Source organism: Schistocerca gregaria, chromosome 3 (genome assembly GCF_023897955.1).
Source record: "Schistocerca gregaria isolate iqSchGreg1 chromosome 3, iqSchGreg1.2, whole genome shotgun sequence".
NCBI lineage: Eukaryota > Metazoa > Arthropoda > Insecta > Orthoptera > Acrididae > Schistocerca > Schistocerca gregaria.
Genome location: NC_064922.1, coordinates 885,447,307 through 885,465,540, shown reverse-complemented (window position 1 = coordinate 885,465,540; position 18,234 = coordinate 885,447,307). Strand labels below are relative to the sequence as shown.

The following is an 18,234-nucleotide window of genomic DNA, read 5'->3' as shown; positions in this document are numbered from 1 at the left end:
CCTGAACCCACCAATTCCATATTCTGCTAACAGTCATTGGGACCTCGAGCAACGCAAACAGCAATGTCACGATATGATAAACCGCAATCGCGATAGGCTACAATCCGACCTTTATCAAAGTCAGAAACGTGATGGTATGTATTTCTCCTACTTACACGAGGCATCACAACAACGTTTCACCAGGCAACACCGGTCAACTGCTGTTTGTGTATGAGAGATCGGTTGGAAACTTATCTCATGTCAGCACATTGTAGGTGTCGCCACTGGTGCCAACCTTCTGTGAATGCTCTGAAAAGCTAATAATTTGCATATCACATCATCTTCTTCCTGTCGGTTAAATTTCTCAACTGTAGCACATCATCTTTGTGGTGTAGCAATATTAATGGCCATTAGTGTATGACTGAGGGGCTTGTCAATGAGAATGGGGGTTTCCAGTTACATTCTTCATGGATTCTTGCGATAGAAATACTTCATGATGTGGATAGCCCTGGTGTCTACATCTACATATTTATCTACATACATACTTCACAAGCCACTGTACTGTGCATAGCGGAGGGCAACCTGTACCACTACTAGTCATTTCCTTGCCTGTTCCACTCACAAATAGAGTGAGGGAAAACTGACGGTCTATATGCCTCTGAATGAGCCTCAGTTATTCATATCTTCCCTTCATGGTCCTTACGTGAAATGTAAGTCGGCGGCAGTAGAATCATTCTGCAGTCAACTTCAAATGCCAGTTGTCTATAAAATTTCTCAATAGTGTTCCTCAAAAAGAACATCACACTTCCCCCAGGGCTCCTTTTTGAGTTTCTGAAGCATGTATGTAATACTAGCATGTTGTTTGAACATTCTAATAACAAATCTAGCACCGCATCTCTGAATTGCTTTGATGTCTTCCTTTAATCCTACCTGGTGCTGATCCCAAACACTCTACCAGTACTCAAGAACAAGTCACCTTCTGTCCCAAATGCGGTCTCCTTACAGATGAACCACACTTTCCGAAAATTCTCCCAATAAACTGAAGTGGACCATTCCCCTTCCCTACCACAAATCTCATATGATCGTTCCATTTCATATTGCTTTGCAACGTTATGCCCAGATATTTAAACAATGTGATTGTGTCAAGGACTCCACTAATGCGGTATCCGCACATTATAGGTTTGGTTTTCCTACTCACCCACATTAACTTATATTTTTCTGCATTTAGAGCTAGCTGCCATGCATCACACAAACTAGAAATTTTGTTTAGTCATCTAGTGTCCTGCTGCAGTCACTCGACTTCGACACCCTCCCGTACACATCATCATCATCATCATCATCATAAAGAAAAAACCGCAGACTACTGCCCAGTCTGTCTGCCAGATCATTTATGTATATAGACAATAACGGCAATCCTATCACACTTCCCTGGGGCACTTTTGATGATACCCTTGTCTCCGAACACTCGCTATCGAGGACAACATACTTGATTCTATTGAGGCCACTCACATATCTAGGAACCTAATCCATTTGCTTGTTAACAGTCAACATTGTGGCACTGTCTCAAATGCTTTCTGGAACCTAAAAATATGGAATCTGCATGTTGTCCTTCACCCAAAGTTTGCAATATATTATGTGAGAAAAGGGCAGGTTGTGTTTTTCAAAAGTGATGCTCTCTAAAATCATGTTGATTCGGGAATATATTCTAGAATTCTGCAGCAAACTGGTGTTAAGGATACTGATCTGTAATTTTGCAGATCCGTGCTTTTGACTTTCTTATATACAGGAGTCACCTGCACTTTTTTTCCGGTCACTAGGGAAGTACAGTACTCTTTGTTAAATCAAATTTACCTGGACCTGCTGACTTATTTGTTTTCAACTCTTTCAGTCAATTCTGTATGCTAGGCTTATTACTATGCAGTCCATAAGGGGCTCCTTGCGATGGTCAAGTGATGGTATGTTTGTACGATTCCCCTGCATTAACAATTTCTGAGACACAAGATTTAAAACTTCATCTTTGTTTATCTTCTGCTGCCACACCAGACTGGGTGGAAGCCTTAGATCTACTTAGTGATTATACATAGGAGCAGAATTTTCTTGGGTTTTCGGACAGATTTTCTACTAAGGTATGACAGTGCTAGTTCTATGCTTTGAACATTGATCTTTTCACAGACGCACAAATCTCTACTAACCTTTGCCTGTTGTCATTTTGCAACAGCCTTTAGTTCCTCAGCATTTTACAATTTATCTTGTTAAACTATGGTGGGTCTTTTTCATTCTCAAATTCACTTACTAGGCACATACTTGTCTACAGAATGATTTACTATCTGTTTGATGTTTGCCCATGATTCCATTCTGGAACTAAATGATGGCAGTCCATTGTCAAAACGAGATACTAGCAACTTCTTATCTGCTCTTTCTTGCAGAAACACTCTCCTAACCTTCTTTATTAATTTTATCAGCTTTCAAAACTATAGTTGCTATGATGATATCAGATCCACTAGTCCCCCATCTCTAAACTGATGCTACAAATTGCCAGCATCGTTCTCGATATTACCATTTGAAGACAGTTGTTCTGAAATTCATGTGACAAACTTTCACCACAGAGGGCACTGTCATAAGTGCATAGATGTTCAGCAGGAACAGGGTACACCACACCATGTGCTAATGAGGTCTTAAAATAGGGGCACTCAGTGTACACCTGAAGGTGGCCAGAGAACTGTGGCAAAATATTTTGGCTGCAGGTTGCTTGCAGACATCTGTCAGTTAGCCCCAAAGGTTGATGGAATGTATAGTCTCTTGAAAATTATTTATAAGATGAATGTCAACAAAAGTAAAACAAGGGTAGTTGAATAAAAAAGCAGATAACACTGAGGCAGTGACACATTGAAAGTAGTAGGTGTGTTTTGTTATTTGGGTAGTGAAATATCTGACTGTTGCCAAGGTAGGTGCAACAAAAATGCAGAGTGGTAATACCAAGAAAATTGTTAACAATAAATACAAGGGAGTCTTTCTGAAAGTGTTTGTGTAGAGTGTACCCATGTATGGACATGAAATGTGGTCTACAAACAGCTCAGACAAGAAAAGAATAGAAACTTCTGAAATTTGTTGCTGAAGATTTGATGGCTACATTGAATTATTACTAAAGAGGTACTGATACAAATTGGGGAGAAACACATTTTTGTCACAACTTGACTAAAAGTACCGATTAGTTTATAGGATACATAATAAGGTATCACACAATTGGCAGTTTGGTAATGGAGGGGAGTATGGGGTGTAAAAAGTGTAGAAAGAGACCAAAGAATGAATACAGTAAAAAGGTTGAAGTGGATGTAGATTGCAGTAGTTATGCAGAGATGAAGTGGCTTGCATGGGATAGACTAATGCTGAGAGAACTTCATCAAACCATTCCCCACTCAGCTGATCTGTGCTCTGTGTGGACAGATAATAGTGCAGAAAACTTGAGTACCTTTCAATCTGCCTCATTTTTTTCCCAGAAAACAATGGTAAACGTGGAAGCTTTGGTCAAAATTCTTGGTTAACTTTATCCTTAATGTGGAGTGTGGTATTCTCTTCATTTTGTTTTTAATTATTGCAGTTGATGTTCTCCATTGATGATTTATTATATCATTAACTAATGTTATTTCAGTCCTCATCTTGGATTTCCTGGCATTTTCGTCTACCCTACATCTGTGCTGCCAGTGATCGTAAGCTGTGTTTCTGGAAAGTCTCCACAAAATGAAATTTCCAGAAATGTTTTAAACATATCTATGGAACCAGAGACTTATTTTGAAATCACATTAAGAAGACATCTCTGAAAACACAATGAAAAAGGATGCTAAGTTTTTTTTTTACATTGTCGTACTAGTTAATTTGTGATTGGAGTTAAATGTGATGTGCTTGTTGTAGTGTAAAATAAAAAAGTCAAATTTCATGATAACATGTATTTAAGATTCTAAGAAAACATTCAAAATAACAGTTCAACAGATGGAATCACAATGTATATTGAGTATATATACTTGTAGCTATCACTATTCTCTTCACAACGATGTTACATCCATCTTCTGACGTCCACAGTGACAAGAAGAATGCAGTACAAAACATACAATATCTTTAAAAAGAAAACCACCCTGGTGCACCCGGACGATCCTTTGAACGCTCTATGTATTTTTTATATCCTTCTTTTGCCTCTTCCAGAGATTTCTTGTCTTTTTCTTCACGGTCCATTTTGGGAAAAATATCTGGAAACTTAAAGGCATGTTCTCTCGGCTGCAAAGGAAAATAAATATGCATTGCCGAATTTGTCTGATATGAATCCAAAATACCATAAATGTTCAGGTTTACTTACCAAAGTCACATAAGCAACTTTGTAGTCATCATCTTTGGTAATGTATCCCTTCAGCTTATCCTGGTGGGTTTTACCTAAAAAAGAATGCCCTAATCAACATTTTGTATCTGGAACATGAGTGTGTTGCACCAGGAACTGAAATCAGTCATGGTTTGAAATTAGTCGTGGTTTACACTCCATTGACACTGACTAGTCAAATGGTGCTCCAGCTTTGTGGAACAATTATAATGGAAAGAAACAGAAAATCAATAAAAAATGATTGAAGAAAACAATCTAAACCTAAACCACGTCAGTGAGAATGAGTATTTGACACTTGCCCCTTCAGAGTACGAGTTCAAAGTATTTAGCATTGTGCCATTTCACTTGTTATCAATTATATAAAGTGGGCATCCACTCAGTAGTGTCCATTTCAGAATTATTGCACACAAAGAACACCCACATATAATATGGTGGCAAAAAGATGTGGATGGTGTAGAATCGGCCAGGGCATAATCCTATTATTGGACGTAGGTTGGCAATGCATCAGCTTTGCATAGCCAAAGGAATTGTTCTAAGTTCCAGTACTGTTTCAAGGTTGCAGCTATAATGGAGCCCCGGAGCTCAGCAGTTGCTGCAAACTAACACCTGCTTTTACTCATCTGAAATATCATATGTGGGTAGAAGAGCGGGAGTTAGTTACCTACTTTAAAAACTGTGCCAGAAACCTTACCTGAAATAAACTTTCTGGATGTTTTAAACTATTCTGATAATTAACTGCTGAGGTCTACAAGATATAAATCTTTACCTAGATTTTTCTGTTAGTACCAGCAGTCCACTAATCTGTGCTAGTGAACAAGTCTCTGGTTTCTGGAAGCTGACACACTGTTGTTGCAAATAAACATTGAAACACCTGTGGACTACTAATATTTCATATTTTTACATTAGGTCACACAGTGCAACTCCAGTTTGAAAGAACAGAGGCCCCCCCCCACCAATGAACTATGTATTTTTAAGCTTCTTATCTTCCTGATGCTGTTTACACACGGGTGAAAAAAACATAACATCTTGTGGATAACAGGTCATTAACCCGAAATTACTAAATCCTCATAAAATATATGATTGCACTTGGTACCAATTTGCAGTTCTCGCCAACCTGGTATCGTCAGTATAGGGTGTAAAATGGGACATTTTCAGGGTGTATACACAGACGAAAAAAAACACACCTTTTCCGGATTTCCAGTTAAAAATAAACTTTTTCCCAGCTGAAATACACTTTTTCTATGTTAAGTGACAGTATACATTCTCTTGGAGCTGTAAAACATCAATTCTTTTATTGGTAAACATTTCAATACTTGCAATGCGCTTTTGTCAGCCAATCATAGTTCATGTCACTCAGCTAATGACAGCCGATATTAAGAGCATTTGACACATGCTGTAGTCAGCCAATAGCAACATCAGTGTTAATAGCAAATAGGGAAGTTCTTGGTTTAAATTAATATACATATAGTATAATTACAAGAAAAGTTAAGCTTTCACATATAACATTGGTCTCTTTTTGCGCGTGTTGTTCTTTAAGATACACTCCTGGAAATGGAAAAAAGAACACATTGACACCGGTGTGTCAGACCCACATACTTGCTCCGGACACTGCGAGAGCGCTGTACAAGCAATGATCACACGCACGGCACAGCGGACACACCAGGAACCGCGGTGTTGGCCGTCGAATGGCGCTAGCTGCGCAGCATTTGTGCACCGCCGCCGTCAGTGTCAGCCAGTTTGCCGTGGCATACGGAGCTCCATCGCAGTCTTTAACACTGGTAGCATGCCGCGACAGCATGGACGTGAACCGTATGTGCAGTTGACGGACTTTGAGCGAGGGCGTATAGTGGGCATGCGGGAGGCCGGGTGGACGTACCGCCGAATTGTTCAACACGTGGGGCGTGAGGTCTCCACAGTACATCGATGTTGTCGCCAGTGGTCGGCGGAAGGTGCACATGCCCGTCGACCTGGGATCAGAGCGCAGCGACGCACGGATGCACGCCAAGACCGTAGGATCCTACGCAGTGCCGTAGGGGACCGCATCGCCACTTCCCAGCAAATTATGGACACTGTTGCTCCTGGGGTATCGGCGAGGACCATTCGCAACCGTCTCCATGATGCTGGGCTACGGTCCCGCACACCGTTAGGCCATCTTCCGCTCACGCCCCAACATCGTGCAGCCCGCCTCCAGTGGTGTCGCGACAGGCGTGAATGGAGGGACGAATGGAGACGTGTCGTCTTCAGCGATGAGAGTTGCTTCTGCCTTGGTGCCAATGATGGTCGTATGCGTGTTTGGCGCCATGCAGGTGAGCGCCACAATCAGGACTGCATACGACCGAGGCACACAGGACCAACACCCGGCATCATGATGTGGGGAGCGATCTCCTAAACTGGCCGTACACCTCTGGTGATCGTCGAGGGGACACTGAATAGTGCACGGTACATCCAAACAGTCATCGAACCCATCGTTCTACCATTCCTAGACCAGCAAGGGAACTTGCTGTTCCAACAGGACAATGCACGTCCGCATGTATCCCGTGCCACCCAACGTGCTCTAGAAGGTGTAAGTCAACTACCCTGGCCAGCAAGATCTCCGGATCTGTCCCCCATTGAGCATGTTTGGACTGAATGAAGCGTCGTCTCACGCGGTCTGCACGTCCAGCACGAACGCTGGTCCAACTGAGGGGCCAGGTGGAAATGGCATGGCAAGCCGTTCCACAGGACTACATCCAGCATCTCTACGATCGTCTCCATGGGAGAATAGCAGCCTGCATTGCTGCGAAAGGTGGATATCCACTGTACTAGTGCCGACATTGTGCATGCTCTGTTGCCTGTGTCTATGTGCCTGTGGTTCTGTCAGTGTGATCATGTGATGTATCTGACCCCAGGAATGTGTCAATAAAGTTTCCCCTTCCTGGGACAATGAATTCACGGTGTTCTTATTTCGATTTCCAGGGGTGTATATCAAATGGTTACTGGTCTTCTGGGCCCAAAATTTTGAATGAGAATCAAATGCTCTGTGATTTAATAATTTCATCACACATTCTCACATGTAACATAATTCATCTTGTGTAAAAGGAAATTTACTATGAAAGTAACACTTCGTACTACCACTCTCAGTATTTTCCCGTGACCTGTTAAAACAGGTTCGTTTGAGCACTTACCAAAGAGCACCACGAAACAGGCATTGCTGTGCTTGCAGCTATGATTACGTATTTCTGCTCATTATGAGTTTTGTCACATTTCTGTTTGGAATTTTGTGCGTACTGGTGCATCACGTGACCATCTGCACCACTGTGGCATCTTGTTAGGAGGGGATATATGAAGTTATTGTACTTAGGGCAAGTGTTTATAATATTCTATCCACACAAGGAATGCAGTCCTTGGCATAATATTTACTTCAAAAGTAGACTCTACAACTCAAAGTACACTAATAATATTTTGCAGTGTTGTGACTTTAATGTAGATTTTTTTTTATTCGTACTGTGCAATACTGTTATGTGGCATTTCCAATTAAGTTTACATCCACATAGCACTGCAAAAAGCTAGTAAGTAGGAATATAGATTTCTTGTTTGCATATGCCAAGAAACTGTAGAAGTGGCAGTTTTTATTCAACTCCAGGACTAAATATATAGCCTTGTGGGGAGTTACAATGATAAAACAGTGTGCTGCCAGTCTATAATTTACAGAATGGTGCCCTGTAAATTTAAGGTGTAAACAACAGAATTTAAGAAATAACATCAAGCCTAAAGGCGGTACCAGATAAGTGTTGAAAAATGTCTTGTGATCGAAAAACATTGTGCCTAATGGAAAGCAGATTTGTAAAATTCTGCTAAAGCTGTAAATATATTTGAAACATAACATTTTATTCAATACTACTGACCAAATTGTTAGTCAGTAGTATTGAATAAAATGTCATGTTTCAAATATATTTACAGCTTTAGCAGAATTTTACAAATCTTCTTTCCATTAAACACAATAGCCTGCTTGGTCATCTTCAAGTGAACATTTATGTATATTCGTGCATATAAAGCATTAAGAGATCTTACATTATGACATAAAAGAAACAGGACATCAGAGAATATCCAAGTGCACCAGAATTTTGTGAACCATACTGAACTGCACAATTCAGCTTACAGCGTACATTCGTATGTCCAGATCCACACTGAAGTAGGTTCCTACTTGGTATTAAGCTTTTTTATGTGATTTTTGGGATGTCAATTTTCTTGTTGGAGTACCAGTACTGTAGTATCTAATGTTTGGTTCTTTATTATGGCATAATGCCACGCGTGCCAGAAGATGAACATTTGCATTTGAAATTCAACAATTAGTTGAACCTAGCCAAAAAAGTGGAACAAAACACTTTCTTTCAAACTGACTGCCTCAGAGGAAAAGTTCAATAAAAGCCAAATTACTTTAATGAGCCAACAAAAATTACATTTATTGTTATGTAAGACAATTAATGCTTGTTTGCCAATTATGTCAAAATAAAATAAAATAAGAAAACTGAAGCTAACAACCTATTTTAGTCTTCTGTAATTAGCCACAGAAATCTGTTCTGCAATATTCTGTAGAACTTTTCCAGTCAAGTGTAGCCACATATAGGATCATGCCAAACCAGATAGCATGAAAAATAAAATGCTTGGGTTGTACCCGTCATCTCAAAATTATAGTGAGCTTTTTCCCCCAGGACCTAACGAACATTTTGCTGTCCTACACGAACTTTTCTTGCCATAAGTGTCCTTTATACATTGGCACGATCTGTCCAAGAAAATTTTTCCACAAAAGCAATTTATTTGACACTCTAGTCTCCCCACCTTTTTTTCTCCCTTGTAAACTTTCACCCGTGTCAGCTTTCGTCATTAATTGCAATATACACTGTATACAAATCTTGCCCTTTCACACTCCAAGCAGCCACTACTGACTGTCATGTATATTAATCATAGGGGTGGTGCCACTAGTTGGCAGCTTGTTTTGTTTGAACTTTAAACCAGTCCTGTGCATTGAACACTGAATTTGTGCTATTTCCTTTCTTTCCACACATTTTCATCATCTAATTTATTCTGTGTTCATATTATATTTAATCATCATTCATACTACAATGGTGACCAAGTTCTCCAGCACAGGTCCTATATACTGGCTGGTTGATGAGGTCGAAGGAGAAATAATGGTACAAGTTAACTTATTGTCAGCAGTTTCACCATTCCATGCTGCAGTTGGTAATTGTTTGTGTGGCGAATGGTGGGAAATGGACATGATAAATGAGTTGGACAAACAGACAAGATAGTGGAAGCAAGCCATAATGATGTGATGTGTACAAAATTGTGATGTGTACAAAATACGTGGTGGCATAATGGAATACACTGTGGAGCGTATTATATAAAACAGAATTTTCTGCAAAATTTAAACTGTACTCTTAGGTTGGTGTGTAACAACAGCCTCAGAAATCAGGATATTTCGAAAAAATCTTACAAACTTTTCTAAATGATCATCAGACTACGCTACAGAACAATCCACTACCACAGCCAGTTTTCATCCAGTCGCAACCAAGTTATAACATGGAAATGTGAAACAATACCCTCAGAAATCCTATAATATTACAAGAAATATGCAACACAAAATATAGATACGAAAACCAGTGACCATGGTAGCCAGATCAATATACAACAATTTTGCACCATCCAAAAGCGTCAGTTCGTACCTTTAGACCAAATAAATCACTAGATTCAGCTATTCTAACAGCTTAAATGTATACTATCACCCGATCGAATACTACCAACGGAAACAAATTTCCAACAACAACACTTTGTGGTTAAACCACCATCATACGTGCACTTCATCCAAAGAATAAACCAAAGGAAAAAATTCTGTCTCGTATAATTCATAATAAACCTTTCAATGAAACATATTGGGAATAAATTATTTTACGTCGGCAACACTATATTTTATTGAAGACTCTCATCTGAGAAACACACTGTGATATTTGACTTCAATTTTGCGTAGAACCAAACTTTGTAAATCCCTCAACACTGCTAAATATGCTGAGAACTAAAGATATTTACTAAACACAAACCGCTTGCTAACAGATAATACAAGAAAAGTGTTACTACTCCCCGATTTCATAACGTGGTACTAGTGGATAGTCTGAAAGAACGAAACGGTAAATCTGACACAGAGAGGGACAGGAACTTGTAAAACTATTGGGAATCACTCCACAAAGATGTTCACTGAAACTTATTTTACCCATTGCGATTCGCGTCCTCACATTGACAACAGGTACGTTGTATATTTTTTCCAAATAGTTCTTGATATCGATTCTCGTCATCTCCGTGGATACAATGAATTCTACAACATTAGGAGGTTGAGGAACTGAAGGCCTAACGAGTTTCAGCCAGAAATTTGGTAGAAATATCCTCAGCTGAGGGTTACCGCGCTGGTACAGTGGATACCTGGAAAACAAATCAACGCTTGTCGTGAAGCTACAGAATTATTAAATGAGAGTTGGTTTTACGGCGAAAAAGAAACAAACCAACCATCTGGTTGACATTTCTTCTGTGTTCTACTCCCACCACAACAAATTCACCCGCTAATGCCTTTCAACTTAACATTGTAAAATGTATACAACTCGTTCAATATTTCAAAGATCATCACCAACAGTTATAATTTATCGAGAAGGTTAGATTTTCCAACAGCTTTGAAATACATTAATTTATGGCGCAAGATAATACATTTGGCGCCAATAAGAGACCTCACTGGCGCCAATCAGAGAAATACGCCACGATGAGCCACGGACGCTGTATTATGATCGATTCTTGCTGGTCGTCGGGGGAGCCGAATGGAAGGCAACGTCACCTTCCTTGTTCAGACTTGTCAGAATGTCAACACAACGTCACTTCCATTAGCGCAGTATCGAACGGTCAAATTGAGGTATTGCTTGCCGGCTTTCGCCTTGGGATCTTCGACCAACGTTTGTGTAGCAATTTTTCTGACGTTTCGGCTGCACTAAATGCTGGTGCTGTCAAAGATTCACCCACAATTCCTGGTGGCAATTCATGGGATTACAAGAGAGTTTATTAGTAGCCAAAGCAAAATCCATGGCAGATGTTGTTGACAAAAGAAAAACTGGAACCGTTTTAAGGACGAAATAACACAGCTCAAAGAAAGTATGTCTAGTTTACAAGACGCATATCAAAAAACACAAAGAAGAAAAGTTCATTGAACATAGCAACATCGCGGCATGCAAGTTCGACTTTGTCGGAGAATTGGATGGAAGTAAAGTTCAAAAGACGCAAACAAATACAATACAGGGTATAGGAAACTGGGGTCTAGTTTAGCAGGGGATACAACCCGTCGATTTTGACCAATGACGTTAGAATTGGCCAGAGAGCACGTATTACAAAGGTGAAAGAACTGAGAAGAATGTTCAGAAACAAAAGAATGCGAGAGAGAAAAACTGTACTTCACATATATATGTGCCAGTAGTATTTTCACGTTAACGATATCGCGTGTTTGAATCTTTGTATTTCTCCGCAAAATACAGTGGAAAGAAATGAATGAAATATATTACTAGCAAAGAATACATCTCGTTATATGTATGTCAGTTGTATCTCGAAACTATTTCGAACTGTATTGCTTAAGTGCAGTACGGGATACAAGTTCAGCGTACGTCGATTTCTTAGTTTAAACTAGCATTTCTGTCCTGTTGTTCACTTGAACTGTGTATCCCCAGCTTCACTAAACCGTAAATGAAATACCGGATACAAATTAAAAGCTCATTCGAAGTGTGTTGCTTAAGTAAAGTGCGGAATACGAGTTTGTCGTAAGTAGATTTCTTCACTTTCACTAGCATTACTGCCCTGTTCTTCACTTGAACGATGTATCCTCCGCTTAAGTAAACTCTATATGGAACACGTAGACGTGTTGTTTATTTTGTCTCCGCTATTAATAACAGAGTTTTCTTACGTACATATCGGTACTACTGATGACAGAAGGACCTACGTATGTAATATATGTATACCAGACTTCCGTTGATCTCTATATATGTATACTGGTAACGAAAAAGTGGAAATAGACGTACGTTACATTTTCAACCTGTACCTCAATTGAACTACACGGAGACAAGAAGACGACACATATACAATATGTATCCCGTACTTCACTATGGGGTACAGTTTTCTTGTTGCCTTGGACGCTAATAGTATCCCATTCGTTACTTGAGCTATATAATATAGCTGTACGCAACATTTGTATCTTGCTCGCCAATTGACATACATAGTGTGAGTGTAAAGGCGAAGTGAAGGACAGGATACAAATTTTAGTTGTGCCGGGGATTTCGATTGTAATATAGCAAGTACACATTCGAAAATGTCGTACTGATACTAGTGCTGGGAAACGAAAGAAGATCGACAGCTGAGAAATTTCTATTACGTACTGCACAACACGAAAATACACACATTGGTGAAATAAAACAGTGAAATATGTCAAAATAGTGAAATACGGCGAAAGAAGCAAATGGAAAAGTGAACTAACCACACGAAAATATCGAGGAATAACCGAAGCCCACCTAGACAGACAGCAACGAAAATTACATACCCACAAACAGACAAATCCATTCCTATAAACGGAAATAAGACACTAAAACTTGTTCTGCCATAACAAACTAATACTCCAAATTGCCTCGATATCATTACAAATAATTATTTTAATGTACAATGACAGCGCTTATGTGGAACACAGAACTGTTTTATTATCTATGCCTCGAAGTGAAGACATTACTATCTATGACTAATGTATGACGTCATTGGTCAAAGCCGAGGGGTTGTATCCCCTGCTTCAATAGACCCGGAAACTGTGAAGGAAAAGTAAATGTAGTGCACGAAGATTAGTTTCAAGCTTTTTGTAATGTGGATTGTGATAGTGTTGTTAACAGTTCGAGTGTACTACATGGAAAACAAAACGACTTTGTGAATGATCATTGAATATATCAGCAGCAGTTAAGTAAAAGATCATATGTGAAAGCGCTCTCAAAAAATTCGCCTCCGATAAACCATTCACCTGAGGCATTATGGGCATATGTTCTCAAAAAAATACAAATTATATAGTGCCGAACAAGACATTGCACGCAACAAAGATTGGAAGAAAATCGGTGAGCTCCGAACAGTAAGTACATGGAAAACTCAACTGTATGCATACAGCCAAGGATGAAGTTCAGAATTTTAATTGCTTAATAAAGCCAGGAGCGAAATTCAGAGTTGCTAGGTCAGTGAGTCAGGAAAAAATTTCCGCACTGAGCAAAAAGGACTTTTCCTGCTTCCTGGCGGTAACAAACGACGTCGCGAGGAATGAAAAAAAGAAAAAGACCTCTTAACCTCGTTAAAAAGGAAATAGTATGAGCTGCGAGGAACAAACGTTACTGTTTTTTCGTTGCCATATCGTCATGACTTGAGAGAGTGGTCCTGTGTCGACAAAGAAATTGGTAGCGCAAATAGAGGGATGTAAAATATTTGCAGGCAGTTTGAAAATGTGATATTTATGAACATTAATAATTCGGGGAAAAGATTCCACACAAAACATGGTTGGAAAAAACGTTATAGTAACAAGATTTTGAGAAGTAGTAAATAAAGTCTCAAATGTGCAATGTGATGATATAAGAGTCACACCTGTAATAAACAAGAAGTGCGTGTTTTCATCTAAATAAACTTGAAAAAGACGATATTGTAACAAGAATTTCAGATGTAGTAAATAAAATCTAAAATGTGCAGTTTGATGATATAGGAGTTACATCTCTCATAGACAAGAAGTGCTGGTCACCTGCAGATTCAAATATGAAATCTGCTGTCAGCGCAGCTACACCCTCCAAGACAAATATGAGATTTTGTTAACGCAAGTGAACACCCCACATACAAGTGGCTTACAGAAAAGCACAGTATTAGTGGAATAGCAAACGCCAGAAATAAGTGAAACAGCAGTAGCAGCAACAACAAGAATAGCAGTAACAGAGCCAGCAACAACTGGAGCAGCAGTGCAGCTTAAGAAGGAGCCAAAGGTAAAATACAGCTGTGTTACTCAATGATAATTGTTTATGGTTTCAAGCCAGGAAGAAAATAGCCCCTAGACGGAGTTTTCTGCCAGTGAAATAGCAGGTAAGGGCTGCATTGCAGGACTCGGCACTGTCTTCCGTTAGGCATTGTAGTTCATCAATCCTCACACATCAATTAATGGTTATACGGATTTCGTTCAATCCCACATCCGGCCATCCTGATTTAGGTTTTCCGTGATTTTTCTAAATCGCTCCAGGCAAATGCCAGGACGGTTCCTTTGAAAGGGCACGGCCGACTTCCTTCTCCGTCCTTCACTAATCCGATGAGACTGATGACCTCACTGTCTGGTCTCCTACCCCAAACGACCCAACTCAACTCTGATTTCTCGGTTGCACATGCATCACACTCACTGTATTGACTTCGTTACGCTGTAGCGTTTACTCTTCCCATGACTCAGCCATTATTTTCATCATTATCAGGCCTTGCTATTTTTGTATCACTTCACATGTGCGAGTATTTTACTCATCCCTCGCGTTGCACTTCACATACATGCATAAATGGCTCTCCTTCAAGAATAAAACTTTACATAAAATTGACAGTTGTACATACATTTTACATAGACATAGACAATGACAATAATAAAGTTGTCAAATAAATGTACAATTCACATTCACATTTCATATATGGACTCCATGACAGGCTCCATCTTACACACTAATATGTACCTTAGTAGGAATCTTGCATTTATTCTGAATATTTTCATTTGCTTTTCTTATCTTGCACGACCGACTTCCTGCGCATTTTTACCTTCACAGCTACACACAGAAAATACTTTCCAGCACTACTCACTAAATGGAAAAAAGAGGAATTGCTAGTGTCTGCTTCAGAGATCAAGTTACTTCTAGGATTGCTACTTGTAGTTCACCATTAGTGTACTTATTCTATCTTTGGCATTTCACAAACCTTTATACCATGTATAATATTTGCGAGTGCCCGTTTGTGAGCGAGTAAGGGGAATGTTTTATCACTTGACAATCATGACTTCGTCACCGCTTGTGTGTGTGAGAGAGAGAGAGAGAAAGAGAGAGACAATTCCTAAGGGACCAAAGTGCTTAGGTCCTCAGCCCCTAGACTTACACACTACTTAAAACTAACTTATGCTAAGCTCAACACAAAATACCCATGCCTGAGGGAGGAACCAGACCTCTAGACAGAAGGGCCACACAATCTGTGATATGGCGCCTCAAACACCGCGGTCCCTCTGTGCATCACTGCTTATTAATCATCGCAATGTTTCACATTCATGTACACATATTTCAAGCTGTACTTCTGCTTTATTGATCCGACAACGTATACATGTTTACCTTCGTAACCTATAACCAGTAAATTTACTGTATTTCTGTCATGTGTAATTTCAATTATAATTCATTCCCACTAAAGAAGAGGCTGCTTCCACTAAATGTACTGCTTTCGCTTCCGCATGTGTCAAGAACTCGGCATAGAAAATATTCTTTCACTGCATTTTGTGTTCATCCCTTGTACGAACTGTGTATCACATTTTCATATATACTCATGTTATAGTTGCTTAAGCTGTAACAGTTAGTCGCTAATCAAATAGATTTCATACTAAGTTGTTTTTCATTCTGATGTATGTGTGGCAAATTACTGTGCTGTGGCTTACGTTAAATGTACCATGTATCTTCGTACTATTGGCTTCACTGTCTCTTCTTTACTCTTCACTCCTTCTACAGTATGTTTTCTTTCACAGTTATTTACCGCACATTTATCATCATACTTCGCTTTCCACACTCATACAGTCATTCATTCTAAGACTTAAAACTATTTAATCTATTCTTTCTTATATCGCTTTCGAAGCCCTTTCCTAGGTTCCACTGAAATATTCATCTTCATATTCATCGCCGTATACCGATGAGGGGTCTTCACACTGGCACCACCGCCCTATTTATTTCTTCCCACAAATATAAGTAAACTCATATTACTCTAATACACTTTCATTCCCTTCCTAGTTTCACTCCATGTATGATATGTCACCACAAATGTAGATTAACTAATTAATGCCTCCAGTTGAATCTATAATCTTTCACACTCGCTCTACTTCAAGTATTATCCAGCAGTGTAATTTCATTTATTTCTCCATATTGCTTTTTAACCATAATTTACTTATGTCACTTATTTTGTTAATGTTCATGTAATTAGGTTGTGTGCATATTGGTTTCTATTCATATTTACTTAGCTTATCTCCCACGTGTTGTATGATTCATGTTTACAGTTTTATTTTCCTGTTTACGCTTTTCCTATAATGTAATATGTAATTAATAGCAACTAACGTAAGTGAGTTCTGTAATAACAAATTTGTGGGTATGTATTCTCCCTCTACACTAATTTCACTACGTCTAATGTTACCTGTAGAAGAAGTGTAATCCTATAAGTGCGCAACTGCTCCTCTCGCTAAATCTTGTACAATATGTTATTTCATAGTTTACATCTCGGTCACATGCATTTTTCTATGCGTATATTTCATTCTGCCTTTCTCATCGCCACTTACTTGCATGCTGTGTGTAAGTCGCTTAGTTCTTAAGTTCTGTGCTAATCGCTTTCTTTTAAGTGTACATGTTATTACTTCTCTTCCAAATTGTCTTAAACCTGTTGTATATAGTCGGTTAGGTCATTTCCTGTGTATAATCTTTTTACTTTTAATCCTTATACTTATTTCTGACTATGAACATTCAATATCCTATGTTAAGTTCACAAATTTAGCGTATTCCATGCTCCATATAATTTACTTGCTTCGATGTGCCCCTTTTCTTAAAACTATATATGCTTAACCTAATGATATACTCTTAAAATTAATGTTGTTCACAGTATAGTCTCTGAGTGTGGAATAAATGTCTGTATTCGTTTTGCTTGTGTAACTGATTTATGTCCTATAAATTAGCTAATAGGTACTCTGTTTCGTATCTTCTGTTTTGTCCAGTTGGCTGCATGCCATAGATGCTGATTCGCTTAAATTCCAAGATGGTTTCCGTTGTGGTGCGTGGTGTGACTTTGCGCATCTCGGCTGTAGCCGGCTGTCCTTAAAGGTGACATTGACCTTGAATTTGCATTTGCCTACTCTACCTCTATGATCAGCTATTAGCCGCTTTGCATATAGTTGTTACTGTAAACTCAGCTTTAAGCATGGCTGCACATTCCAGTGCATTCCAGTGCTCGCTGCTCTCGCTTAAATCTCACAAGCTGTGAATTCCTTCTTTTTCCACCACTCTGATTGGAGTTTTTGCACCTGATGTAGTGTAACTACGTCACCTAATGGTTTCACTCTTTCAGTATTATGTATAGCTGTTTTAGTTCTTGTTGTATATTCCGTGTTTCCTTAAGAAATATCAGATGGTTTCCTTTGCTTCTATAGGTATTTAAGTCTTAAGAAAGTACAGTATCAAAATACAAGGAAAATTTCTATTCACTAAGTTACATGTCATTCTTTGCATGTTAGATAGTAGAAGAAAACTGAACATTCCTTATTGGCTGAACAGGATAGTAGAAGAGGGAGAGGCTCTTGGAAATGTAAGTAATGTTCCCCCTAGCTGGAGAGGAACCGAGCGCCAGTCGTTTTTTTCTTCAAAGGGCGACAAACCTCCCATCTCCATGTGTTTTATTGATACGACGGATAGTTTAAGAAGGAGACTTGAATTTTAATTTAATAAATTTCCGCATATCTTTATGTGTATGCATGGCTTTTATATTACCATTTTTTATATTTCCTATAAAGAACTACCTAGGATGTGGTGATATATGGACCAACATATAACAACTGCCATTTTTTATTCTGT

General features: G+C 39.0%; 2 protein-coding genes across 4 annotated transcripts in view; one reads left to right on the top strand and one right to left on the bottom strand.

Annotated features, from left to right (window-relative positions):
* LOC126355074 (nucleoporin Nup37) overlaps positions 1 to 3,919 on the top strand; it is a 73,237-nt gene extending 69,318 nt beyond the window's left edge. For all 3 annotated transcript variants that reach the window (XM_050005253.1, XM_050005252.1, XM_050005251.1), the window contains exon 6: positions 3,629 to 3,919. In XM_050005253.1, the coding sequence (XP_049861210.1) occupies positions 3,629 to 3,721 (93 nt within the window). In that variant the 3' untranslated portion in view covers positions 3,722 to 3,919. The remainder of the gene's footprint in view (positions 1 to 3,628) is intronic.
* LOC126355075 (probable 39S ribosomal protein L23, mitochondrial) lies at positions 3,909 to 11,144 on the bottom strand. Its single transcript, XM_050005254.1, has 4 exons — positions 10,880 to 11,144; positions 10,590 to 10,795; positions 4,328 to 4,401; positions 3,909 to 4,248 (listed from the first exon to the last, which is right to left on the bottom strand). The coding sequence occupies exons 1-4, from the start codon at positions 10,891 to 10,893 to the stop codon at positions 4,093 to 4,095; spliced, it is 450 nt and encodes a 149-aa protein (XP_049861211.1). The 5' UTR covers positions 10,894 to 11,144; the 3' UTR covers positions 3,909 to 4,092.
* Between the last annotated feature and the right edge of the window lie 7,090 nt (positions 11,145 to 18,234).

Excerpts from the sequence above, each read along its gene's own strand:
- LOC126355075 (XM_050005254.1), bottom strand. Across the intron at positions 4,402-10,589 it reads GAGGACGCGAATCGCAATGG|GTAAAACCCACCAGGATAAG; the intron begins GTAAAATAAGTT and ends ATTCTTTTTTAG. Across the intron at positions 4,249-4,327 it reads AAGTTGCTTATGTGACTTTG|CCGAGAGAACATGCCTTTAA; the intron begins GTAAGTAAACCT and ends TTTCCTTTGCAG.